This window comes from Lipomyces japonicus (assembly GCF_038497905.1).
Source record: "Lipomyces japonicus strain CBS 7319 unplaced genomic scaffold V1514scaffold_46, whole genome shotgun sequence".
Classification (NCBI taxonomy): Eukaryota; Fungi; Ascomycota; class Lipomycetes; order Lipomycetales; family Lipomycetaceae; genus Lipomyces; species Lipomyces japonicus.
This window is the reverse complement of record NW_027117858.1, coordinates 57,253-82,531: the sequence shown is the minus strand read 5'-3', so window position 1 is coordinate 82,531 and position 25,279 is coordinate 57,253. Positions and strand designations below refer to the sequence as shown.

Sequence of the window (25,279 nt, the reverse complement as noted above, 5' to 3'; positions counted from 1 at the left end):
GCATGGCAAATTACAGACAGGATAGTAAAGGATCCTGACATTATGAAGATCACACGCGATGTCAGATTGACATTTGAATTGGATACCAAACAAAATCCAAATTTTATACAATTTTTAATCAATTCTGATTCATGATACCGATTTGTTTCATTATCGGCTTATTCATCTGTCTGTTGCTACTATATATATATATTTTATTTTTTTCTTCATCAGAACGGTTCACAAATAGCCTTGTTCGATTCAGTTACATATTTATTATATCTCATGTTTAAAATTGCAAAACACAATAAAATTATAAAATGTAAAAATTTTAAAAAAAAAATTTTTTTGTTTTTCATGTTTCATCACAGTATACGATCGTGTCAATAAATTATATACAATTTAAAATGATATCGTGTGACAGACTGGGGACGATATAGCACACGACCCTTCCGGACCACGAGCCAATGGTTAACGGTAAAATAGCGTAGCGGCGCCACACGAACGTCGCGTTCAAATCCATGGCGTCGGATTCCTCACTGTAGACGTCCATTCGCGTCACGTTCGGGCAAATCTAAGTCAATATTAGTCGGGTACGTGTCAAAATTCAAAGGTGTCTCGGCCCGCGATACGCGCGGGTCGGCGGTGTATCGCTACCAGATGTTAGTGTACGCGGTACACTAAAGGGTCAGCCGACGAAAAAGAACAATAATAAGGTTTAACGTGTATTAAAAGTCAAGAATTCTCCTACATCCAAGGTCGGGCACGCCGTTCCCTTTATAGAGCTGAGGAAGCGGCGGCACCATTACAAAAGAAAAGAACTGTAAACAAGGGAGCGTTGCCAAGGCAACGCGACAACAAAGGGATTTTGGCTGACTAGAGAAAGTTTGTTAACTCGTACATGATTTAAGGTCTCTTGGCCCAGTTGGTTAAGGCATCGTGCTAATAACGCGAGGATCGGCGGTTCGATCCCGCCAGAGACCATTTTATTTTTTTAATTTTTTTATTTATAATTATAAAAAACTGCGTATTTGAGTTAAGTTGAGTATGTTGTTAAAATATATAGATTGATCGACGAACGCATTAAAGATAATTTTTGTTATAATCAAAAATGTTGATGAACAAGTTTAGCTAGAAGCTAAATAAATAAATTAGGTGCCAAAATAGTGTGCACCAAGTCTCACCTAAATTTAGTGATAGAAGTTCGCGATCAACAAAAGTGTCGACCTCCGTGGATTAAGTAATGAAGAACACGAAGCCAAAGAAAGCAAAAGACACGTCAGGGCAGTGTGTGACAATATTCGATAATTTCAATGTGCGCGCAATAACAACGTGTCCCGCTAATGTATGCACAACCCTGCCAATTTCTACCGGCGCGCGCAATTAACATTCATCAGCTGGTTTGCTACCCTTATGGGAGGGAGAGTTGAATAAAATCAAGTTCCTTTTCCCACTTAACACTGAGCGCGCAAAAGTCTATCTAAGTAAGCGCAACAACGCGATTAACAGTAGCCACGATTCCAAGTAATTTAATTATATATTATAGTTGAGTTAATTACGATTCCTATTATTATTAACTAATTCCTTGTCGAGTTAGTCTACTTATTCAAGTGACCGTGTTGAACGGACTGAGACGAGTACCGTTCTCAATAGACTACAAATTAATAGAGGGGGGAATTTTTCCCAAAAATAATTAAGCGTCCCACACTTGTCACTAAATAGTGACAAGATAAATTGAATCTAAAATTAAACAAAAACCAACGAATCAATTTAAAATCTGACGAGGAAAAACATAATTCAATAAAGGAATTTTATCATAATGACAAAATCTCCATTTATTGACAATATTAAGACGAAGTTGTCTAGCATCCCTGAGGATGTACTCCAAAATTTTGTTCGTTAACATTTTCAATTATAACAAAAATTATCTTTGGTGTGTTCGTCGATCAATCTATAAATTTTAACAACATATTCAACTTAACTAAAATACTCAGTATTTTATAACTATTATTGTCTAATTTTCGATGATGAAGAAATTTTATTATGGGCTTAACCTCAGCCTATATATGTACAAGTACAAGTACAAACACAACCCTAGCCTTAACACAGCCACACTCCAGCCATCCACAGCCCAAGAACTATAATTAAAAAAATCAAAATGAAATGGTCTCTGGCGGGATCGAACCGCCGATCCTCGCGTTATTAGCACGATGCCTTAACCAACTGGGCCAAGAGACCTTAAATTATGAACATGAAACGAAACAAGCTGAGGGGTTCTGCTAACTGACATCCATTTGCGGTATCTCTCGATTCAGTGTGGATTGGCTACTAAATCATAATTTGGCAGCTCTCCCGGATCCATCACAATGCGCGCTTTGTCAAGCTGGCCTTGACACCCAGCAACACAGGTTCTACCAGTGCGTTTTCATCGCGCCCCTCTGGGGATCGTGGTCTCTCCAGGAGGTCTTGGCGGGTCCTCTCGATATCGGACGTGCGCGGTATCATGCTACGATCGTTACCGCCGTACAAAATCTCCATATCTCTAGACGCAGGTACCCATCCCAAAGCGATCCAGCACAGGACGTTAGATGGTTTCAGGATCTGTTTACACGCGCCGCAGCGGCACTCGTCTGCGATTAATGGTGATCGTTTGTGTTTTCATTATAATATTTAAAAAAAAAAAAAAAAAAAAAATGAATGAATGAATGAAAAAAAAAAGGAAAAAAAAATCCTTGTTGTCGTCTTTGTATCGGATATTTTGATTCTCTCTTCATCTTCCTGTTATATTCTCTGTTTCTTCGTTCCGTTACACCATTCTTGGTTTACTTTCGTTTGTCTCAATTTGTTCTTCATTTCCTCCTACACTAAGTAGTCAATACAACATAGGGCATTCTGTGTCCCTTTTTAAGATAAAAAAAAAAATTCTTTTGTACTTCAGACTTCTTTTAATATAAATCTTCGACCATGTCCTGTGAAGTCTAGTCACATGTCAGGTGATTGTCCGATTCCTTTACAACCAACCATGCGAGGAAGAAAAATCAGTTTGATTTCTTTCCTAATCACATGACTCACACGTGATGTAATGTAATAATGAGTCACGTGTAAATTGGAGAATAGAATATGACCAGCGTTTTGGTCGAATGAATTACGCCCCATGTTTACAGCATATTCAAAATACGGCACGTACATTGGGCACTGGGTGCCTTCGGAACTACACCTTGCTACAGCTCTTCAAACGACCAGGCAAATACATCGCACAAGAGAACAGAACCCAGTTAAGACAATCACACTATTACGAATGCAACCCACAACATTAAATAGTCTCACCGAAGTCGAAGTGAATTATTTTCAGGCCGCTATCCAACTAACTGCACCAAAGCAACCTGAAGATGACGACCCGAACACGGACATTTATCAAACGGAAATTCTTCGAGCACAAAGCTGAAAGACTCGACGGCAGTACATTTATGACCATGCATTAACAGGGGCAAGGTATCGCTCTCTCAACTCTGGACTGAAGTCACAACAAATATGTCGAAACTAAAACTACATGATATTTACCAAGCACCACGTGCCATCCTCAGCGGTGTGGTTCAACTCCGCACAGGCCATGGTCGTTTTGGTGTATATTTCAGAAAAATGAACATTACAGAAGAAAGTCTATACTGTGCTTGTGGTGCTCATGACACCATAGATCACTCCCTACTCAACTGTCCACTGACCCAACAGAACCGACACTTTCTAGGACCTTACTCAATTGACACGGAGTGCTTGGCATCTGTGCTGGATTGGAGAGAGAGAAGTCTTTTCTTTCTGTAGTCAGGAGTTGAGACTACGCCTCAATGAGTTTGAGTTGGGACTACGCCTCAATGAGTTTTAGAAACGCTTAGACTTAGAGTTATCCCCATTGACTTACGGAAATTTGGGTGTGTTCTCGGGATGACTGAATATATGGACCAGATATGAAACTGCACTGGAAAGGTGCGACATAGAAAGTTGAAGTATAAGGAAAATGATGAAGGCCTACTACATTTTGTATATTAATTTAGTGTATTAAGGCTTTTGTGCTTAAGTTCAATATTGTGTATATACAGCGTTTATAAAGATATAATTAATCAATCATTACACTTGCAGACCTTCCGGGTTCCATTATCACGTTACGTTCATTTCTGTTTCGATATGTTTCTATCAATGTTTAAGTTGTTTTTTGTGAGTCCCTCTCTTCAAGTATAAATAAAGGTTCTCTTTCATTGTAATCATGTATATGTTTTAATCATTAATAATAATAGCTAGTATTTCTGAATACGTATCTCTTCTCATCTCAATTCCATTTTCAACATCTGTAGAATTCAGATATTGACCTGAACTCTCACAACAAAATTGTATTTTTTAAAATATTTAACTTAACCCTTTACCATTTGGATTTGGCATAAGTACTAGGCCAGGAATAATGTAGGGCACTTGCCATAGCGGATCGTCCTTCTCCAGACTCGTGGTCATGGAAAGAACCTGCGGGGTGCGAGCGGGAGCGTTGGACGGGGCGGGTTCACCTTTCTCTTCACTTTTCTCTTCACATTTCTTTTCATTTTTTTTTGTGAGAGAGATCCATCGTCTAAACCTTGACGCTTGGTTCCATGACCGTGTCCGCGAGTGCGTCTGCGTCGACGACTGCGACCACCAGTGCTGGCGGAGCCAGTAGCGATATCTTCCATTGAAGGTAAGGATGAGAGGGGTGTGATGGTGCTGTTACGATTGCGCGCTTGAAGAAAAGATTAGCCTCGCTGAATAGACAATAAAGAGCAGAGAAAGAAAAATTTTACAGGAAAGAGTCTAAATTACAGGAAGGAAATATTTCCATGATCGCGAGTTTGAAGAACAATCCTTTAACTCGGGGTCGACCACGACCCCGAACCCGACACCTGTGCTGGATTAGAAAGAGAGAAGTCTTTCCTTTCTGTCTAATGATCTTGATGAACTCAGTTAGAAGTTGGGACTACGTCTCGATGAGTTTGCGAACCCTTAGGACAGCCCTCGTCGACCTAAGGAAAATGCAGACGTATTCTCGGGACATTTAAAGATATGGGCCAGGTAGGATTTAAGAATCTGCACTGAAAAGGTGCTACAGAAAAGATAGAGAAAAGTGATGTTAGATATTGTTGTATAATAAGGGGCTTGTCCTTCTATTATTTCGTACTTATAATTAATTATCTACTGTCAATAAAAATATAATCAAATAAATTTGTATCATGTATTTACCTTACCGCCTATATAAATTATCTATCTATCTATCTATCCATCTATCTTCACTACATTACTTTACTTTTCTTCACTATTCTTCATGGTTTCTTTTCCCGCGCCGGTACCTGCCAGGGCGGAAGCAGTCAGGAACTTTAGTGAATACCGCAGTCGCATCAGCCCATCTCCTTCCATCTAATCAAATTTCCAGGAATAATTATTTCTTAAGCTTCGCTTTTTTCTGGAGTACGTTTCCTGGTTCGTACTTGTTTAGTCGGGACTCGCCAGGGGCTGGTTATATCAGCCTCAAGGCAGAAACAGTTAACATTTTTTTTTAGTCTCTGGATCCCCTCCTGAGCAGTTCTTCCTCTTCTCTGAAAACCTTCGACATCCAAGCTTTTGATAAGAGTTCATTATGTATTCTTGTCTCTCTCTACTCCTCTTTATATATATAATGGAGTGAAACATCGTTTCCGCTCCCAAATCAACAGTCTTATCTCCCGCGCCATCCTCCTTGAACCCAATGGCTACTTCCTTCGTCACAGAGACGCCGTGGTAAAACACGTCTTCACCTTTGGGAAGTCAAATTTTTTGAATACCTCCGTTTGAAATACAACTCATACTTCCTTCCAACTGCTCACTCCTTTCTCCTCGTTGATGAAAAAACCTCATCACTCCATCGTCTTTCTCCCTCACTTCACCGAAGGGCATCCCTATTTTCATTAAGACGAAAGTTCTTTAATTCTCTCGACACTGTGTCTACTGTCGCAGCCTCACCCATAAAAGGGCATCGTGTCCAGTTGCACCTGCCTGTATGGCTTGCGGAAATTCCTCTCATCAGCGAGCAGGCCATGCCTCATGTGCAAAAATCAAAAAACGGGGCACATCCAATGACCGGGCGCGTGCCCCACAGTCTCTCTGTGCGGATAAACCGACTCGATCCTCACCGCCTCAACCAGCTCAAACTCCCGTATACTATCCATTGCCACTTTCTGAAATCTTCATCCGAGTAGCCCTACTCCTCCACCTACCCAAAGTCCCAATCAGCAAGCTTCAACTATGGAAACAACAACTCCCGTGGCCCATTTGCCGACAACTTCCACAATGAGGCCCAAAACTCCTGAAATAACTCTCACCACTGCTCTGGCAAAAGTTCATCAAAAGGCCTAAGTGGTTTCCCGAAGACCACCCCGAATCATGCATACATAATTGGGCGTATGAGTCGTGCGAAGACCCGGCAGATAAGTACCCAGCCTGAGTTGCTCAAACCTGCTACCATCCTTTCTTCTAGCGATTCCCCTTCACAGACCGATCCCACAACCTCCAATTTGCATCTAGTTCCAGATGCTTTCCCAAATAATCAATTTATCCAAACATTCTCACCTTTCTCTATCAATGAAGATAGGGATTCCCCCTTCTCGCCAACCCAGATAATCAGGCCCTTCAATGTTGAAAAAAACAGAATGAGTATTGAATAATGAGTATTGGTTCACATCGTTTCACAGTGGCTTGCTCAAATGTGCAAGGTCTTCGAGATGACTACAAGCGCTGTCATACCTTCTCTACAGACAATACCTCAAAGCACGCCTACCTAAGTCTGAAAGTCCCATACTATCAGCAGCAGTGGCGTTGAGACTCAAACAAGTCCGGGACAGCAGCCTTATCATTGAACTTTGCGAAGGCGGCCCGGATTCATCAAGGTATGTACAAGACTCCAAAAGTATACTAACTGATATAACAGTTTATTATACATCCCTATATCAACGCCCTTCCTCTACAGCAGGCTATACAATGGAAACCCTCTTGAATAGCATTGAAACCCGCTTAGAGAAATCTTCAAGCGCTGTTTTAGACGCACCTTTCACCTCAGATGAACTGCTGACAGCACTTAAAAGGTGTTGTCGCCGCAAAGCACATGGGCCAGATGGTTTGCCAATCAAATTCTATATCCGATTCTGGCCATACTTGAAGCAGTACTTTGAGAACATGGCCAATGAAGTTATAAAAACAGACTGTCTTACCCCTACACAAACAACTTTTCACATTCACTTTGTTCCCAAAGAGGGCGGTCGATCTTTAATCAGCAATTAGAGACTAATATCTCTTATTAATACGGACAGTAAAATCCTAACCCAGGCGACAAACACTAGGCTAACACACGTTCTTGCAGATTTAATTCACCCCTCTCAGGCCGGATTTATTCCTAATCGCTGGATAGGTGACAACATAGAAACCATCCAATCAGTGACTGAGTCGGAAATCACTAATGGTTTTCTGGCAATTCTAGATTTTGAAAACGCCTATGATAAGATCTCCCATTCCTATTTATCGAAAGTACTTGAAAAATATGGTTTTGGTCCAGCATTCATCAGACTAGCATCAGCCAGTTACAATGATCTTCAGGCTCAAGTTTGTATAAATGTGCTAAAATGGTAAATATAAAAAAAGTAAGAAGATAACTAAAAATTTAATGATAAAGTAATTGAAACCATGATATTAAAAAATGTGCTTTGAAGGCTTTTACTTGTTCTCTATGTTGGGATTTGCCCCCGTCCCGAACCTAAAATGTTATTTTATATATAACTCGCGGTCGCCACCCGCTGAGAAGGTCTTTCCTTTTTTTTTTGGTGAGGTTGTTAAGGTAAACTATCCGTGACAGATACTTTATAAGGGAATATCCTTTTAACAGACACAGTTGCAGTTACTTTATATTTCTTGTTATTTTGGGGATTAATATTTCTATTGTGTGCTAGTTGTACGTGGTGTGTTAATCTTGATATATTTTTGATTGTTGTTCAGAGTATATTTCATATCCACACTATCGTGAAGTCTGCAAGTGTTCATGAAACCAAATTGCTTGTCAAGCTTTCACTGAACCCTAAGCCTGGTCGTAACATTTCGACACTTATCCGCAAGCGAACCTCGCCTCTCCCTTTCGAAGGCCAAAGCCTTCACGATTTATTATATTTTACAAGATTGCAGTTGCTTTTTTTAAATAGGTCGACCTTCGACCCCTCTGCTATTAGTCTAGACACTTACTGTAATCGTGTCTGGTGGCCGGCTCAAGTCAGAGGAAAGACTACTTCTACCCACTAGGAGATCTTTCTTAACTCTCCACCTTTTCTTTTCGCCATCTCGGGATCAAAATCTGTGAAGAATAACACATAATTATGGAACATAGGGCCCATTGATAGCTGCAATTACCCGTTGCAACGCATGAGCAGTATCCCCATGTAAGGCGCCAGATCATAAATGTGTAACTGGTTTTCAAAGTAGTCTTTATTGAACATTCCAGCTCAACAATGCTAAAGTACTCCCTTTTCAAAAAGCAGCGAATTACCTAATCTGGCCAAACAACCGTCTCCAAATTTCCGGAAAACCGGCCAATCGCTTACAAAAAAAAGGAGGCTTTGGACTGTTTGACACAATAACAAATTGACTTTTCAAAAGAGCGAACACGGTCTACAGTCTCTCTCCATACAGCCACGTAGTATATATCTACTTTCTGCCATGTGACATGGCATAAAGTCCGGCTAACAATGTATGTACAACAGCGGGTATCAGTTGTAGCACAGATTTTCTTGTCAGCAATTTTTATAGCAATGGCAGCAAACTCTGTGTTTTTGGATAGGTCGGTCGGTGCCATGGTTAAGTAACGGGTTTTGATGACGAACTTCATGCAGTAGATAAGTTATATTTACTATATAGAGGTCGGTTATGGTCAAACATCTAATGTATTTCGTGGGATCTGTCTCGGTTCTTCTGTGCATGAGCGGTACGCTGTAAGTTGCAGTAAAGTACTGTTGGGCGAGTTTCTCACCATGACGGCGGTTTTATGCTGTCATATTTTGTACGAGTGAACTGCAGACAAATATAATTTTGATTTTTACACCATAATACCTATTCCCAAAAAAAAAATTTCCTCGCTTCAAATATTATTCATTAATCTTTAAAACACATCGCTCATTTTTTGCCGCTCGATTTGAGATTTCTGTCGCTCATCCCTCGATAATCTAAAATAATATTCACAATATTCTGACCCGTTCATGTACCTCAAGAAATCTTCATCATGAGTAATCACAATCAATTGAAAATTCTTCTGCGCTCTTCGAGTTTCAATAATACTGCCCAGGCTTCGGGCAAGTGACTGAACGTTCTCCTGGTCCAAGTTCGTGGTCGGCTCATCTAACGCGATCAATCCACAGTTCACCCCAAAACACTCAGCGAGTGCAAGCCTGATAATAATACTCGCCAACACTTTCTGTCCCGCACTACACCTTCCTCTCATGTCTAACTCGGTATCCTGCTTTACCATGCAAACACGATAGTTATATGACCGGTTTCCCTTTGCGTTCTCGTCATCTGATCGAATTAATATTGTATCAACGTCGGTGCCACTATAAGTCTTTTTCCATAGCTCATCAATAATCCTATTAATTTCTTCCATCTTTAAACTATGGTACTTCATAATCGCACTGTCCAATGCTTTGCTGTACTTTGCTAAGTCTTCAATTGCCACAGCCGTCGTCTTCATCTTGATTAAACTCTCCCGATAGTCACTGTGAACATTTTTAAACGTAGAATTTAGCTCTTGTTCTCGGTTTGCCATTTCTCCTCTCATTTGCTCAGTCGCGCCAATAATTCCACCATATTGCGTGTTGTATCTCTGATGCTGATTTCTTAGCTTTTGAGCCTCTAATTCATAACTCTTTCTTTGTTCTAACGCATTTTTTCGATCCAGGGCCTTTAACCTAGATCTCACGTTTTCTTCCTGGGCGTTCAACTTTCGAAATTGAAGATTATCAGAAATTAATCTTTGTTGGCTTTTCATATTGGCAAGGTCTTTATCTAACTTGTTTCGATTATTTGACATCATCTCGAGATCTGATGTAATACGTTTCATGTCCTTCACTAATCTTGATCGATGCTCTTTCGCATTCTGAAGACGAGTGATTCCTCCACGGGATTCATACCGAGCGATCTCGACTTGAACGGCTTCAAACGCGGACAAAGATTTGCTTGCTTCTTGAAGCTTGGATTTCGCGTCTGACTCTCTCTTTTGATGAAACTTGCGCTCCTTTTCTAAATTATCATGCTGCTGCTCAATCTGTGGTGTTACGTGACGCACTTTTAATTCGTTCTCTTGAATCTTCATCTCTGCTTCTGAGATATCCTTTTTTATTTCAGTGATTCTAGCCGAGAAACCTGATTTAGTTTGAAGCTGATTTCGAAGATTTTGCAAATGCAATTTAGTATCACGCAATTTATTCTCCAGCCTGTTAATCTCAGTTTTTGTTTTTTCTTTTTCGTCGGCGATCATCTGCAATTCCTTTCGCAAAATTGAGCTTCGTTCTGTCAACCGAATACGCTCAGCGTCCATGTCAGGAAGAGATCGAGTTATGCCAGCTTCACTAATTTCAGACTTGGTGTCCTCAATACTAGCCTCCAGGTTGGCAATTTCACGTCTTCGGCGTAATATATCGCTAACTTCAAGTCTTAACTTTTCTAATTCGCCAACTTTATTTCTCAGTGCCAATATTTTTGAACGCTGGGCTTCAAGCTCAGCTCCGGCGTCATCCAACTGCTCGGTTAAGAACTTCACTTCGTCTTCAAGGTTTGGAATCGACTCATTAAACTCACGAATATGAACCACGTCAGATGCAAGAGAGTCCAGAGATTCCAATTCCTGCCTAATCTTTTCAATGTTACTTTCGCTTTCATGCGGCAGCTTCATTTTATTTGAAATTGAAATCACAAGATCTCTAAAGCTCTTCAGGTTCTGTTTAAAGTCACTATCTGACTCACCATCAAATGTTCTATGACATAGCGGGCAATTATGCGTAGATTCGGCCGTATGGATTGCCTTGGCTAAATAGTCTTTAGAAAAATTATAGGCTGCCAGTTCCCTTATATTGTCAGTACTATTAGTAATACCATAAAAACAAAACTTCTTACTTTAATTCAATCTCTAACTCTTCCTTTCGCTCAGTTATAAGAGATTCGTAACCGCTAACATCAGTATCACCAGCAATCTCATAATAAGCATCCAAGGCACTTTGTCGTGATTGCCTCTGACTTGCAAGCGTCTTAGATGTGGTGCTTAAGCGAGTCTCAATTTTGGAAAGTTCCTTAGCAGAAATATCATGTTGCTTGACTGTATCTGCTAAGACGCTTTCAACCTCATCAACCACCCGGGCGGGTTCGGTCTCTATGGTACCTTCAGTGAAACGGCTACCAGTAAGTTTCTGAAACCCCTCTGAGTGTACTTTAATTAGCGTGTCCACTGCCGCTTTATGCTTATCAACTTCCTCTTCCAAAAGTCCAACCTTGGCTCGTAAATCCGCTTGACGATTAGAAGACGAAATTTCACTATTTACAATTTCAATTTTTTCTTCCACATCTTTAAGCAAACTAGATTTTGAAGCTTGATTTTCTGCATACCGAGCATCCTCGGCTTCTTTCTTAGCGGCACGTAGGCGAGCATCCAAATTTCTCAGAGCCTTTTCGTCAAACTGCACATCTCCTTCACTAACTTGAATTGCGCTTTCCTTACTCTGAGTAATCTTTAGATCGGCCTGTTGTCGCTCATTGCCTTCCTTGTGAATCTTTATTTCAAGAAAATAACTTGATTTTTCATTTTCAAGTCTATTTATTTCCGTTTGCACTCTTTCAATGTCTTTAGTAGCCTCATGCCTTACAGACTGAACTTGTTGATCCAATTTGCGAACATTGTCCTTAAGTTTTCCATGAAATTCCAAAAGCTTGTGGTCATCCAATATCATATCAAACCCGGGTATATCTTGTTGCTTACTGATCTCTCGTGCAATTGCTTGCAAGCTTTTACGTTGAGCCTCATAATTTTCATGCTCACCAGTTAATTGACCTTCATTCACTAAGGCTTCATCCTCCTGTTGACGAGCTTTTTCAATATCACGCTTTTTGGTGGTAACGAGAGCCTCCAATTTAACAAGTTCATCTCTTTTATCGGAAACGTGTTCCTCAAACGAAGTTAATCTTGATTGGAGAGATTCATCCGAATCAGGTAAAATCTCAATAGAAAACTTTAATGCTTCTGATTGTTCAATAATAGAATTTATGGAATTCTTTAATTGATCGGCTTCCGCAATAACTTTCTCAAACTCTTTTGAAGTCTCGAAAAGTTCCTTAGATCGTTCTGCATTTCGTCTAATCTGTTCACTTAAAACCGATGCTTCTTGTTCGTTATTTTTAACGTTTTCTTTTAATTTATTAATTCGGGCGGTGATCGAATCAGCTCGATCCTTGTCGCTTTTTAAATGAGTAACTTGCTGGTCCAGGAACTTAAGTTCAGCATGCTGCTCCTTTCGCAGCACTTTAATGGAGTCAAGTGCCTTGGTGTATTTCAAGGCTTCAAAAATCTCATCGAATCGCTTCTTTAACGACGCAGGCTCACCCAATGGCCAAAGACTATCTTCTTGATGACAGAACACGACGTAATCGAGAACTGCTTTAGACACTCCCAGATATTGAGGCATCTGAGCATCTAGTTCTGCACACCTGGTCGAGATTGTTCGACGGTCGCCATCAGGGGTGGTTGCTTGCAGTTGTCCTTCCAAAGTTTTAAATGTTCGTGTATTTTTTTTGATTGTGAGTTGCATTGATCTGGTAGAAATCATGTGAACGCCGTTAGACGCCGTGAATCCCAGCTTCACTTGCGCCTTTACATCTTTCTCGCCACAAAGCTATCACGATTCAGCAATCTTGTAACAAACATTAATAACACAGCCGCTCACTTTTGGATCGTGAATAAACGCACCGCCTTTGCTGTTTGGAGGCAGGTCGCCAGTGGTGGCATACCTGAGACATTCAATTATGGTCTGAAGATTGTTTGTCAGATTAACCACACCAATGTTACGATCAAAAAAGCCGCATACCGTTTTTCCAGAACCATTATGCCCAACAATAAGAGTGAGAGGAGTGTAGAAGTGTATGGTCTCCCTGTGGCTGTTGTCAAACGATCTAATGCCTTGAATAGCGAGCTGCGCGAGTTAGGATCAATTCACTATGGAAATCGACGTGGCAGATACCTTTTCGATGCTAGACCTGCAAGAACGCAATAAAGTCAGTATAAATTGCAGTAGATAATATCACACAAAAGCTTTTGCATCCTACATTATCAAGTCATCCGAGATCTACCGAAATCTTAGTTATTCATGCCTATTATTGCCTATTATTATCATGGATTTAGATCGCGACTTGACGCGTTCAGCGGCAGCGGCAGCGGGGTTTGTTCCAAAATTGGGGGGAGGGGGTTGGGGTTTACCGCGCAACCCTATTACCCTGGTCGCCAGCGGTGACATCAGACATGGATGTCGGTACCGACAAACAACGAACACATCTTCAAGTCGTTAGACGTGACCCAATCGCTGCAGCAAAATTCATGTTAACTTTGGGTATGCAATATTGATGTAATTACGTAGTCTATTCCAATTGGAACCGTATGGCCTTGTCCTTATCCGTACAGGCGCGTGCTGCGCCCGAGTTGAGTGTGGGGAGGGAATACGTCCATATCAACATGAACAATTAATTTAATTAATCAATTAACTAATTAATTACACCGCAGCCGAGCCATCAGCGACTTTGTTTTTTCCCTGAACTGAACCACCTTTTTTTACCTTTTGTCAATTCTATACCGACTCCCGCACCCCATGCAACAAAGGATTTCGCTGTTTGCTCATTGCCTCACCTGAATTCTTAGTCGACTTTCTATTTTTTTTTAATTTTTTTTATATAATTGGTGGCTTCCCTGTTTTTGTTCATACTCACTCGGCATTTCGTCATACTCCGGCACAACACAGACATGGAATCAGGCATGCCCACCGCCTCCTACTCGCAGGCCTACCACAACCAAGTTAATTTGAACGACCGCCAGAGGCCTCGCCAATTACTCAATCAGCTTCCTATTGACATGCATCATCTCAATTTGGTGTCTCATGCCCAGCTAAACCCCGACAATCAATTTCTGCGGTCCATCAACGCTGAAGACACCAGTCAGGAGTTTCCAACCATGGAATGGATCCCGTCGCCCCTTGAAGAACCACAACAACAACAAATCACTGGAGTCGATGACCTTTCTGTTTTTGGCTTAAATGATTCAGACATTCTTTCCGACATGACAACAGGAGTCCAACCTGTCACTTCAGCCGTGGTATCGCCTTTATCACCAATAAGTTCGTCAGCATCTGGCCAACCTGTTATTTCTGCCGCTTCTGCTGTTGCAACAAATCTTTCTTCTCCGTTATCAAGTTCGGACAAAACCACAGCTCCTTCCCGCAATTCTTATCCACAATCTCTTTTGATTCACAGATTAGCTCAACAAACGCCAGACCTGCAGCATGTTATCTCACCGCACGGCAGGGTCTTGTTTGCGTCACCAGCTGTCGAGCACTTGCTTGGATACACGCCTTCGGAATTTTCTGGCAAATTCGTGTCTGAATACGTTGTGCGAGAAGATTGTGAATATTTTACCAAAGAGTTGAACCGCGCAGCGACTGCTGGCGCGTTCAATGACAATGATGCCGCTCTCGCCATCTTTTGCAGATTCAAACGGCGTGATTCTACTCAGGTTTTTGTGGAAATAGTTGGAAAGGCATATTTTGCGCCTTTGGATAAGCAAATGGACTCTACACAGGATCAATCTTCTCAAACCACTGAAATATCAACGTTTGATGACAGGCCGCCACGCGAATGCAAATGTTTTTTCTTAACTGCTCGACCTTATAAAACTAAAAATTCGGTTCTACTCGACTCCTTTTTAGAGCATAAAATGGAAAACATACGCCTGAAAAAGCTAATCGAAGATCTCAAAGTTAAGAAACAAAATAAGAAGGATCAACTTGAAAATTCTTCTGAGCAGATGCATTTCCCTGCTTTTCTTGATTCGCTAGAGAATTCACATCTCAGAAGGTATTCAGCAGGGGATTCTGCTAATTCTATTACACTTCAGTCCAGGTCAAGTTCGCGCATGAATCCAAGTTCTTCGGCGTCATCGTCTGCATCAGTCACTGCTAGCACAAGTCCAAATGAGAAATTTCAATATCCAATAAAACTCTCACCTAGGATTTCAAATGAAAAATCAAAGGTAAGAGGTTTTTTTTTTAAAAATAGTGCGTATAATTTGCTAATGCTTTTTATAGAAGCTCAAACTGTCGATTCACAAGGATAAGGTCTGCACCGAGTGTGGAACGCTTGATAGCCCCGAATGGAGAAAAGGCCCGCAAGGTCCCAAGACGTTATGCAACGCATGCGGTCTGCGTTGGTCAAAGAGTTTAAAAAAGTCAAAGCAAGTCTCGAAGTAACCTTGCTGAATTTGTATTTTTATTATTATTTTTTTTTTCTTCTTCCTATTGTGCTGCAGTTATTAATACTGTCCAGACATCAGCATGTTATCCATTGAATAACTGTTGTGACTATACGAAATACTGCGAAACAAGAACAATTGTTAGGTCATAGACTGGTTATGGACGGATATGTGTAATTATTTTGGCGTTTTTGTTTACAAATCTATGACTTGCTTAGGTTTTCAGATATTTCATCAAATAAAAATTTTATTGGCTATCAGAAAAACCCTCTCTCTTTCTATTTGTGCATATTTGTATGTATAATTTGTGTATATATTTGATCAATAATAGCTGGTATTAATCATTATCACATATTATTATAATTTCAGTAGTTCATCACAGTAGCTAACCGTAATTGTTCTATTTCAACGTCGATCTTAAATTGCCATCAGTGAAATGGCATTTTTGACCTGTGCGCGGTGAGCAATTAGCGTATCCAGGGCAACCGCCCGACTTTGATTGTGTTTTTGTTTTTAGTCAAGTTAACAGCAGCGCTCGCTCTGAAAAAGCCTTCAAACCAAGTTTTCACTCTTTTTTTTCAGACCACATTTTCAATTATCTGATTGAGCTTATACGAAGTTGAAGGCTTTGTATATATTTTTTTTGGGCTTTGTCTTTGCCCATTCTTTTAACTGAAACTATACCAACATTTCCATGGACGCTCAGAACGCATTTCCGGCTACTTTTTCGTCAGTCAAAATGCAAGAAGCACAAACAACAGTGACTGATAGTCATTCTGTGACTAAAAGATTGCAGAGCGAACTTATGCAGCTCATGGTAAGTTTTTGTATTTCGCATCATGTCACATGGATCATGTTTCAACTAACCTGTTTGATTATAGATGTCAAGCGTCCCGGGCATCAGCGCCTTCCCGGTTTCCGATTCGAATCTTTGCCAGTGGACTGGGACGATAACAGGTCCTGAAGGAACTGTATGTAAGGTATTGATTTAAAAATTATCGCAACTAACGGCATCTTTCTTTCTTTTTCAGCATTACGAGGGCCTCACCTACAAAATTGCCATGACGTTTCCAGCAAATTATCCATACAAGGCGCCGGTGATCAGATTTGTTTCACCCATGTGGCATCCTAATGTTGACATGTCTGGAAATATTTGCTTAGATATTTTAAAAGAAAAGTGGTCAGCAGTTTACAATGTGCAGACAATTCTTTTAAGTTTGCAATCGCTTTTGGGAGAGCCTAACAATGCATCGCCTCTTAATGCACAAGCCGCCGAGTTATGGGATGAGAATCCAACAGAATATAAACGTCTGATGTTGAGTCATTACAAGGAGATTGACGAGATCAATGACGAGTAACGCTTTGTCTTTCTCGACGATTCGAGGACGACATGTTCGAATCATTGTATTTTCTGTTAAACTGCATATGCTTTTTTTTATTTTAGCGTTTGGTGTATAGTATGAACGGGTGATGTTATTTCTGGATTTTTAATTACCCCGTTCTAATTTTAATCGTTTGTCCATGAATCATTTTAATGCAAAGGCGCAGAAGATTGTTTTTTTTTTTTTACTTGTTTTGTCATAACCACAATTTTATTCATCAGTGTGTAATAGCTCAGTAATTAATATAAAGTAAATCCATAGTTTATTACACATATCCATGATGTAGAAAAGAAAAGAAAAGAAAAAAAAATTCCTCTTGGCGACCGCTATGAATTAAGCAGTCATTAAACAAAAGCTATTACCGCCTATGGTTCATCCTTATCTCTTCCCTTCATAGCAGGAATGGTAATTGTAAGTGGTGGAGGTGCCGGAGGTTCAGTTGATGTGACGGGAGTGTCATCTTCCTGTGCAGCTTCTTGTTTGGATTCGACAATAGGTCCGCTAATCTGGCCACCATACCATGAAGAAACTGACCATTCCCAACCAGTGAAGCTTTTCAATTTTAGAGGAACTTTGGTCCATCGCCTGCAAGGTCTTCCTGATCGGTCTAGCGCCCGTAATTTATCGTTAATGCTACCTTGATTTGATTTTGGTCCCAGTTTTGCATGCGCGGCAGGTTGTAAGGAGGCTGGTCCCGTAGGTGTTGATGCTCCAGTATTACCATTTGATAAGCCTCCCAATGCTGAAATTGGCCGAGTTGGTGGATCTGACGGATATATTAAAGGTGAGGAAGGTGTCTCCAGACTATACATTTAAAGAAAAAAGAATCAGAATCACAATCTCCATCAAATCTTGGATCGCTTGCTCGTACCGTTTCTTCTTTTTGACGCCGGCGCTGGCGCCTGCCAATTTGCGTTTAAAGTTGGCAGTCGAATCAAATATACCTGGTGGCGGACTGGGTGGTTTTAAAGGTGATGAAGGTGGTGCCGGAGACGACGGGAGAAGCGAATTCGGTCGTTCCGTAGCTTGCCGTAATAGTTGAGAATCAATCTTGAGCACCACGTGCCTCGAAAGCCGGTCTGCGGACATTTTGAAAACAAACAACTTGGTGAAGTGCAGAGGTCACCCAAATGTCAATTGGCGATGAAGATGCAAAACCTGGCCTGCCACTTGTCGTGTTCCATTTGCTCTTGTGCTCTCTCGCTCGACCTTTTTTATATTTTTTTTTTTTTTTGCCGTTCTGAATTCGTCGTCAAAGTTGGATTTTTTGCCCCAAGCGGTGGTTGGGGGACAGCCGCACTTATACTTTTCAAGTCCATTTAATAATTTGTAGATTGATCAACAGAAAACCAACCATAAAGGTGAAAATTTACTAGCTGCAGTATTGGTTTTTTTTTATTACAGAAGCATATTGAGATACGTTTGATACAGTGGAATGTCAGGCTACATGTTTGCTCCTGCCAGAGCGGCTGAATCGTCACCATTGCCAGTGGTGGACGAGACCCCTGATCCCAATGACGAAGAATATTTCGTTCCGGAATACCTCTCCGGCACTTGTTATGCTGACCTTGTGGCCAATTATCAGACTCATTTGAGCAGGTCGATTGCTCAGCCATCAGCACCGTTGACAACTCCTGGCAAGCCTTACTCTGGCGGCGTTGAATTAAACAACATCTTTGCCGATCACCACGGAATCAATTTGGCGGCATCAGACAAGCCACCGCCGCGCCTGCCAACGTTGTGGAACAGTTTGGACAAGTCTAACATCTTGGAATTGGTTAATGATGGCCTGGATGTTCGATTTTATGGATCTGTTACCAAATCTGCAGATCAGGATGCTGCTTCTGTCAGGGCCAATTATCCAATACCTCCAGAATGTGGATTGTTTTATTTTGAGGTTGAAGTATTGTCAAAGGGTAAAGATGGGTACGTATTTAAATTTTCTATTTTGTTTTATTTTATTTTTGATTAGTGAAAGCTAACAATGGGAAGATTTATTGGTATTGGCTTTTGCGGCCCAAAAGTTGCATTAAACAAGATGCCTGGTTGGGTGCAAGAATCCTGGGGTTATCACGGAGATGATGGAAACAGTTTTGCTTGTCAAAATACGGGGAAATTATACGGTCCACAGTTTTCAACCAGAGACGTGATCGGGTGCGGAGTCAATTTCAGAAACGGGACAGCATTTTATACAAAAAATGGCATTTCATTAGACGTGGCTTTTAAAGATGTCAAAGGAACTTTGTATCCGGCAGTTGGCATGCGCACAATTGGCGAGCACGTGCGAGCGAACTTTGGCCAGAAACCATTTATATTTGACATTGACAGTTACATGGTTGAGGAGAAAATAGCTGTCTACAAGCAAATCAGTTCTTTCCCGCCCCCATTGGATATCCTAGGATTCAACAAAAGAACATCTGCCGATGCAGCAATAACTCATGTGATTCACAAGCTCATATCGTCATATCTTGCGCATAATGGCTACGTCGACTCTGTTCGAGCGTTTACTGACGACGTTCAAAAGGAAACGAACGCCTTCAAAACTGCGTTGTCTTCCTCGGGAACGAGTTTGACCAGCATCACGACAGCTGAAGAGAATATCGAAGCGGCCAATCGTCAATTGATCAGGTCTGCCATTTTAGAAGGCAATATTGACCGTGCGCTAAAGCTTACAAATACTTTTTATCCCACCGTGTTTGAACAGAACCCTCATATTTTGTTCCAACTTCAATGCAGAAGGTTTGTTGAACTAATAGGTAAATATGCGCTTTTGAGCGCTGCAGATACTGAAATGCAGGGAAATGATGCGAGTTCAGACGTCAATGACGACGATCGCGTCACTTCGGACCAGATCTTAACCGAGGCATTACAATACGGTCAACAACTAAGCGATACCTATCGATCGAATGGATCACCAGAAATTCAAAAGTCGTTGCAAGAAATATTTGCTCTTATGGCGTATCCAAAACCGCTGGAATCTCCTGTTGCACATCTTCTTGCAGAAGAAGGTCGCAGTCCGGTAGCCGAAGATCTCAACTCTGCCATACTTGTTAGTTTAGGCAAGTCATCAGTGGCACCACTAGAGCGGCTCATTCAGCATACGACAATGCTTGTTCGTGAGCTCGCAGAGAAAGGTGGTCCAAGTGCGTTTGTTAACGTAAGACATGATTTTTTATAAATCTTTAACTGCTGCGATCTTTTTTTTTTTTTTTTTGCCATTTTTATTTTTTTTCATAATCTTTGGTGTATGTAAAGTCCGTGATTTAAAGCTTATGTTCATGAGTTGGCGTACTGGGAACATGCGTGATTTGATTGGTTGTTTTACTTATCGTTTGTTTCAATGTTTTATTTCTTTGAGTTTATTTTGTTTGATTTTATTTTTATTTGTTTACCTCACGATGGTTCAGTCTTGTCATATTTAAATAACATATATTAATAGTATCAAAAATATAATACTTTATCCCCGTATCGTACATTTAATTTCTATTGACTTCATCAATGGTTTCATGATTATTGTGTCCCACCGAATTAGCTTGATGCTCCTTCTTCAAAGAACCATGTTCAACTGATTTTTCAATTTTCACGCCAGACTTTTGTTTATCAACCTTATGTGATGGTTTTTTCTTTTCGCCAAAAGTGACATCATCAAGATCGTCATGCTTAACAATTAATCCTTCAATATTTGTCCATCTTGCAAACCATCGATTTGTCCTTCTAAACACGGTAGCCAACGATTTGCTTTCCTCGCCAAAGTCATTAGCAGAACTTGAATCACGAACACCGGACAGGAAACTTAAGTGATTGTTCAATGCGGGAACGTCAATATTTTTCCTTTTGTGAGAAGACGCTGTCGAGGCTATTAATTCCGCATTAATAACCGCTGCGTCATCGTCAGACTGTTCAAACGGATCTCTGGTTCGGATTTTTTTCCATGTGCGGTTTATTGCCCCTTGTTGATATCTCGACCGTTTTTTCCGCCTGTCTGATATTCGAATTAAATGCTTAATTTCAACTTTGCATTTTCCTTCCCGCTTAAGAGCGACCTGCGCTGCGTGACTATCTAATTTTGGTGCTTTCTTTATACCCCTTGATTTTGGAACTGGCGTGACTATCGGAGAATCCGGGCCGGGTGAATTAGGTTCACTATCAGAACCACCCTTTTCTGTGGGTTTTTCTTTAAGATTTTTGACCCTCCTTCTCTTTTTCTCCCTTGTGCTTGCTGGTGTTGCCAGCGTGTCTTCCCTAGAGTGTTCAGGAGTGGACGTGTTCTCAATATGCCTCTTTCTTTCCTCCACCATCTTCAAGGCAAACTCTTTCTCCTCAATCGTGTCCACATTTTCTTTTTCCACTTCAGCGGGAGTCAAGTGTACAAACTCAGGAATTTTCAAGCCTTCTTCTTGGCCAAATCCAAATGGGTTGTCGCGCAGCTGTTCGGGACTAAGGTCTGATTCAAGATAAACCCACATTAACCACAAAAATGCTCTGGCTCGAGAAGCACTGGATAATGTGGTATTCATAATAACATCATAAAACTCATATTTGGGGGAAAAAAATAAATCCGTGACCCTTCTAGCATATGTAGCAAGAACGAAAACAAGATTAATCGGGTTCGTTCTTGGCAGATGTGCTTGCAGTAACAACTGGTCCAGCGTGCTCGGCTCCGGCCTGTCATCACATGCACCTTTCAAGATGGATTTTAATCTCGGAGCATCTTGCAATTGCTTGTAAGCCGTAGGATCCGAATAAGTCTGAAGCGATGGAATTGGATGGTATGTCCGCAGCTGAGCGCGCATTTCGGGGAAAACTGTTGGTTGGTTAGCGCAATCATGGTTTACGGCAAAAAAAAAAACAAGCTTACTCACAATTTAATGTAGTGTTCATCCTTCCAATGTTCACGAGCAGGCATACCATCGCAATGTTGTGACCAGCTTGCTGATCACCCAGCAATTTGTCTCTCAACACTTTTGACGACTTTGAAGAGCGTGCCATGGCGTCAATATAAATTTCCGAATATGTTTGCTTCTTGGTGTTATCGTAGCTGTTAGTAAACACTCGTGTTTCATCATGAAAAATGGCATGCAGAAAGTCATATTGAATGTCTTTGCGCCACAGTGGTTCGCCATCCGTCTTCTTGATATGCCGAATCTTGGTATTGATCAAAAGCGTCTGTGACTTGGCCACGCCGGACCGAGAACTTGATTTGCTAGTGGAAGATTCTTTGCCGTAATTTTTTGCCCGATGCTGCTTGTCCGAGCGATCTACTTTAGGTGTGGTTTCTGACAATGCATCTGATGCCCCTGAAGCCTGTGACTGTGACTGTGAGGGCTGAGCGTAGAACGTTTCGTGGTCGTGATGATTCAAGTCAACCATTTCAGCAATGTGTGCATATATTGGTTGGTCAATGTTTATTTCAGGACTCAATTCGCAACGCACGGTGAGTTGCACGCTCTTGACGCTGGCCCTGGCATCAGCTCGGCATCGATTATAGGTGAGGTTGTCGCGATGCAAGCACGGCGGTGGGTTTTGTTCCACACAATCAAACTTTGTCATCTAAAAATTTCTTCGAACGTTGCAAACAAATTAATTATTGTAAGCAACGGGAAAGCAGGACGACTTTTGGATTTCTATCCTGTGATCAGCTACAAGGGTTTTTTTATACCAGAAGGTTAATATTGTAAGTCGATTTTTATTTATTTAATTTTTTTTTGTTTTGGCATACAAGAGGGGCTAGCTGCGGGGCTAGTTTCAACGTATGTGGGATGAAAGGTACAACAGTCTAATGATAGCTTTTAGATTTGGCTTACGAGTCCGCAAATTGCAATTACAGATATCGATTGAAATACTTTTTTGTTTGTTTGTTTGAAATAAAATGTCTGAAGAAAACGGTGTCATTGATACTGGAGACGTTCAGATCGAGTCTACCACCATTGTTGATGATGTCCCGGCTGCCAAAGTAAAATCAGTCTCATTTGCTCCCGAAGTTGGAGGAGAGTCTCTTTCAGATGACGAGAAGGACGAAGAAAAATCAGTCAGTCTTCCGCCTCAACCAGACAATCCAGACTTTTCAAAACTGAATCCCCTTAGTTTGGAGATTATTGGAAGGTGGGTGATTTTTTTTTTCTTTTTTGGAAGTCATAAGGCATTGCTTGCGGCATTCTAACAATTTAAAGACAAGCCACTATCAATATTGGTACTATTGGTCATGTCGCTCACGGAAAGGTATGTTTCTAAGCTTGGAATTATAAGTCTATAGTGTCACAGAGCGCAATAATCCTGACTATACATATTTTTTTTAGAGTACTGTTGTTAAAGCACTTTCTGGAGTGCAAACTGTCAGATTCAAGAACGAATTGGAGCGAAATATCACCATTAAGCTTGGTTACGCCAATGCGAAGATTTACAAGTGCGATTCACCAGAATGCCCCAGACCAGACTGCTACAGGTCATTCAGATCGGACAAAGAAGTGTCGCCACTTTGTGAGAGAATAGGATGCAATGGACGGTATCAACTCCTTCGTCATGTTAGTTTTGTGGATTGTCCTGGTCACGATATTCTCATGTCCACCATGTTGTCAGGTGCAGCTGTCATGGATGCAGCCCTTCTGCTTATTGCTGGTAACGAGTCATGTCCTCAGCCGCAGACCAGTGAACATTTGGCTGCCATTGAAATCATGAAGCTAAACCACATTGTCATTCTTCAAAATAAGGTTGATTTGATGAGAGAACAAGAAGCACAGGAGCATTACAAGAGCATTCTTAAGTTCATTAAGGGAACAGCTGCAGACAAGGCACCCATCATTCCAATTTCGGCTCAGCTGAAGTATAACATTGATGCCGTCAACGAATACCTGGTGAAGTCCATTCCGGTTCCTCCGCGTGATTTCTTGGCCGATCCCAAACTTATTGTTATCAGATCATTTGATGTTAACAAGCCTGGTTCTGAAATTGATGATCTTAAGGGTGGTGTTGCTGGTGGCTCGATTTTGAACGGCGTGCTTCGTTTAGGTGATGAAATCGAGATCCGACCAGGCATTGTGACGAAGGACAATGAAGGAAAGATTCAGTGCCGACCGATTTTCAGCCGCATTATTTCACTCTACGCTGAACATAACGATCTTAAGTTTGCCGTCCCAGGTGGATTGATTGGTGTTGGTACTAAGATCGATCCCACGCTCTGCCGTGCTGATCGCTTGGTCGGTCACGTGCTTGGTTCTAAGGGCAAGTTGCCTGAAATTTATTCTGAGATTGAGATTAATTATTTCTTGCTCCGAAGATTGCTCGGTGTCAAAACTGATGAGAAGAAGCAGGCTCGTGTCCAGAAACTTGCCAAGAACGAGGTATTGATGGTTAACATTGGTTCTACCGCTACCGGAGCCCGTGTTGTTGGCGTTAAGGCTGATCTTGCTAAGCTTCAACTGACTTCGCCGGCTTGTACTGAACTTGGCGAGAAGATTGCCTTGTCGCGAAGAATAGAAAAGCATTGGCGGTTGATTGGTTGGGCAACAATTAAGAAGGGCGTTACCCTTAAGGCTTTGGAGGAGTAGATGGGAGTTCGTTCTTCAGTTTTTTAATGTACATGTGGATAATCTAGGACATTTCAAACTGATCTAAAAAAAAAAAAGAAACAGATTTTTATAAATTTTTTTTTCATATTTGCGACAAATAACTTAACTCTGAAGTAAAAAAAAAAATTTGACTACTCATTCCGTAACTCTAGTATCGTACAATTAATTTCCTTGATGGTTTTTCAAATATTTTACAATAAAGTATTCCCAATCTTTAAAGATAAACAAACATCAATCGTGATCTCATAATTTCGTCTCATAATTTAACGGTCGGGACCCTCAAAAATATATGACTGTATTGAGCTTTGCGTAAATGCAGCATGAGCTTCGGTGAACTTATTCGAAAGCGTCTTTTGCCGATTAATATATCCGCCTAGCAATACTCCCAACCTTTTCTCTTGAGCGTTTGTTTTCTGGGCGGCTTCAAAAAGAACTGATCCTACTTCTTCCAATGCTTCCTCAGCATTTATACCTTCCACCTGCACTAATCTTCTTGTTGGTGGAGGTTCGCTTGAGGTTTTTTTTGCTGCTGCTGATTCGTTTAGTGCTGGAGCCGCAGGCTCTGTAATTTCAACTGGTGGCTCAGCTTGGGCATCTGGTGCCTGCTTCTTTGTGGTTCTTGTGCTCCGTCTACTCATTCTGTTGTAATGCGTAGAAAGTAATGGCTAACGTGTTTGATTTCTTTCGCTTATGCTGTTGGTAAAGGCACAACCTGGCCTGCTTAGTAGACAAAGGTCCCCCTGAACGCAATAACCCATACCCTTGTATTTTACCTGCAT

The 25,279-nt window shown here is 41.1% G+C and overlaps 11 protein-coding genes and 2 non-coding genes across 13 annotated transcripts; 7 read left to right on the top strand and 6 right to left on the bottom strand.

Moving 5' to 3' along the window:
* Window positions 1–210: 210 nt before the first annotated feature.
* On the bottom strand, window positions 211–1,357 carry V1514DRAFT_354071 (uncharacterized protein). The gene is made up of 2 exons (XM_066929574.1): window positions 881–1,357; window positions 211–553 (listed from the first exon to the last, which is right to left on the bottom strand). The coding sequence occupies exons 1-2, from the start codon at window positions 962–964 to the stop codon at window positions 371–373; spliced, it is 267 nt and encodes an 88-aa protein (XP_066781592.1). The 5' UTR covers window positions 965–1,357; the 3' UTR covers window positions 211–370.
* On the top strand, window positions 890–963 carry V1514DRAFT_t91. The gene has a single exon. It is a non-coding gene; the product is annotated as a tRNA-Ile (tRNA).
* A 786-nt stretch (window positions 1,358–2,143) lies between the features above and the next one.
* Window positions 2,144–2,217, bottom strand: V1514DRAFT_t90. Its single transcript has one exon. It is a non-coding gene; the product is annotated as a tRNA-Ile (tRNA).
* A 916-nt stretch (window positions 2,218–3,133) lies between these two features.
* V1514DRAFT_321860 (uncharacterized protein) lies at window positions 3,134–3,424 on the top strand (the record flags this gene model as incomplete). The annotated part of the gene is made up of 1 exon (XM_066926077.1): window positions 3,134–3,424. The coding sequence occupies one exon, from the start codon at window positions 3,134–3,136 to the stop codon at window positions 3,422–3,424; it is 291 nt and encodes a 96-aa protein (XP_066781591.1).
* Window positions 3,143–4,232, top strand: V1514DRAFT_336131 (uncharacterized protein). The gene has a single exon (XM_066928497.1). It carries the CDS (start codon window positions 3,511–3,513, stop codon window positions 3,796–3,798), a length of 288 nt encoding a protein of 95 aa, XP_066781590.1. The 5' UTR covers window positions 3,143–3,510; the 3' UTR covers window positions 3,799–4,232.
* Window positions 4,233–8,909: 4,677 nt separating this feature from the next.
* On the bottom strand, window positions 8,910–13,429 carry V1514DRAFT_310925 (AAA domain-containing protein). The gene is made up of 6 exons (XM_066925785.1): window positions 13,366–13,429; window positions 13,281–13,296; window positions 13,128–13,232; window positions 12,987–13,070; window positions 11,170–12,935; window positions 8,910–11,120 (listed from the first exon to the last, which is right to left on the bottom strand). Coding segments are annotated over exons 1-6 (3,930 nt in total). The 5' UTR covers window positions 13,368–13,429; the 3' UTR covers window positions 8,910–9,163.
* Window positions 13,430–14,551: 1,122 nt separating this feature from the next.
* On the top strand, window positions 14,552–15,530 carry V1514DRAFT_264834 (uncharacterized protein; the record flags this gene model as incomplete). Its single annotated transcript, XM_066924792.1, has 2 exons — window positions 14,552–15,334; window positions 15,390–15,530. Coding segments are annotated over 2 exons (924 nt in total), but the record flags the coding sequence as incomplete, so codon positions are not given.
* A 561-nt stretch (window positions 15,531–16,091) lies between these two features.
* Window positions 16,092–17,209, top strand: V1514DRAFT_297913 (ubiquitin-conjugating enzyme/RWD-like protein). The gene is made up of 3 exons (XM_066925473.1): window positions 16,092–16,370; window positions 16,435–16,524; window positions 16,585–17,209. The coding sequence occupies exons 1-3, from the start codon at window positions 16,248–16,250 to the stop codon at window positions 16,909–16,911; spliced, it is 540 nt and encodes a 179-aa protein (XP_066781587.1). The 5' UTR covers window positions 16,092–16,247; the 3' UTR covers window positions 16,912–17,209.
* On the bottom strand, window positions 17,131–18,206 carry V1514DRAFT_354065 (INO80 complex subunit Ies4-domain-containing protein). The gene is made up of 2 exons (XM_066929573.1): window positions 17,807–18,206; window positions 17,131–17,739 (listed from the first exon to the last, which is right to left on the bottom strand). Exons 1-2 carry the CDS (start codon window positions 18,022–18,024, stop codon window positions 17,301–17,303), a joined length of 657 nt encoding a protein of 218 aa, XP_066781586.1. The 5' UTR covers window positions 18,025–18,206; the 3' UTR covers window positions 17,131–17,300.
* V1514DRAFT_354064 (concanavalin A-like lectin/glucanase domain-containing protein) lies at window positions 18,188–20,403 on the top strand. Its single transcript, XM_066929572.1, has 2 exons — window positions 18,188–18,861; window positions 18,928–20,403. The coding sequence occupies exons 1-2, from the start codon at window positions 18,371–18,373 to the stop codon at window positions 20,111–20,113; spliced, it is 1,677 nt and encodes a 558-aa protein (XP_066781585.1). The 5' UTR covers window positions 18,188–18,370; the 3' UTR covers window positions 20,114–20,403.
* An 809-nt stretch (window positions 20,404–21,212) lies between these two features.
* On the bottom strand, window positions 21,213–22,305 carry V1514DRAFT_284734 (uncharacterized protein; the record flags this gene model as incomplete). Its single annotated transcript, XM_066925151.1, has 2 exons — window positions 21,213–21,739; window positions 21,798–22,305. Coding segments are annotated over 2 exons (1,035 nt in total), but the record flags the coding sequence as incomplete, so codon positions are not given.
* Window positions 22,306–22,517: 212 nt separating this feature from the next.
* On the top strand, window positions 22,518–24,638 carry V1514DRAFT_336112 (elongation factor Tu GTP binding domain-containing protein). The gene is made up of 4 exons (XM_066928496.1): window positions 22,518–22,609; window positions 22,729–23,037; window positions 23,106–23,154; window positions 23,232–24,638. The coding sequence occupies exons 2-4, from the start codon at window positions 22,805–22,807 to the stop codon at window positions 24,477–24,479; spliced, it is 1,530 nt and encodes a 509-aa protein (XP_066781583.1). The 5' UTR covers window positions 22,518–22,609; window positions 22,729–22,804; the 3' UTR covers window positions 24,480–24,638.
* On the bottom strand, window positions 24,417–25,186 carry V1514DRAFT_336110 (uncharacterized protein). The gene has a single exon (XM_066928495.1). The coding sequence runs from the start codon at window positions 25,136–25,138 to the stop codon at window positions 24,764–24,766; it is 375 nt and encodes a 124-aa protein (XP_066781582.1). The 5' UTR covers window positions 25,139–25,186; the 3' UTR covers window positions 24,417–24,763.
* Window positions 25,187–25,279: the final 93 nt, after the last annotated feature.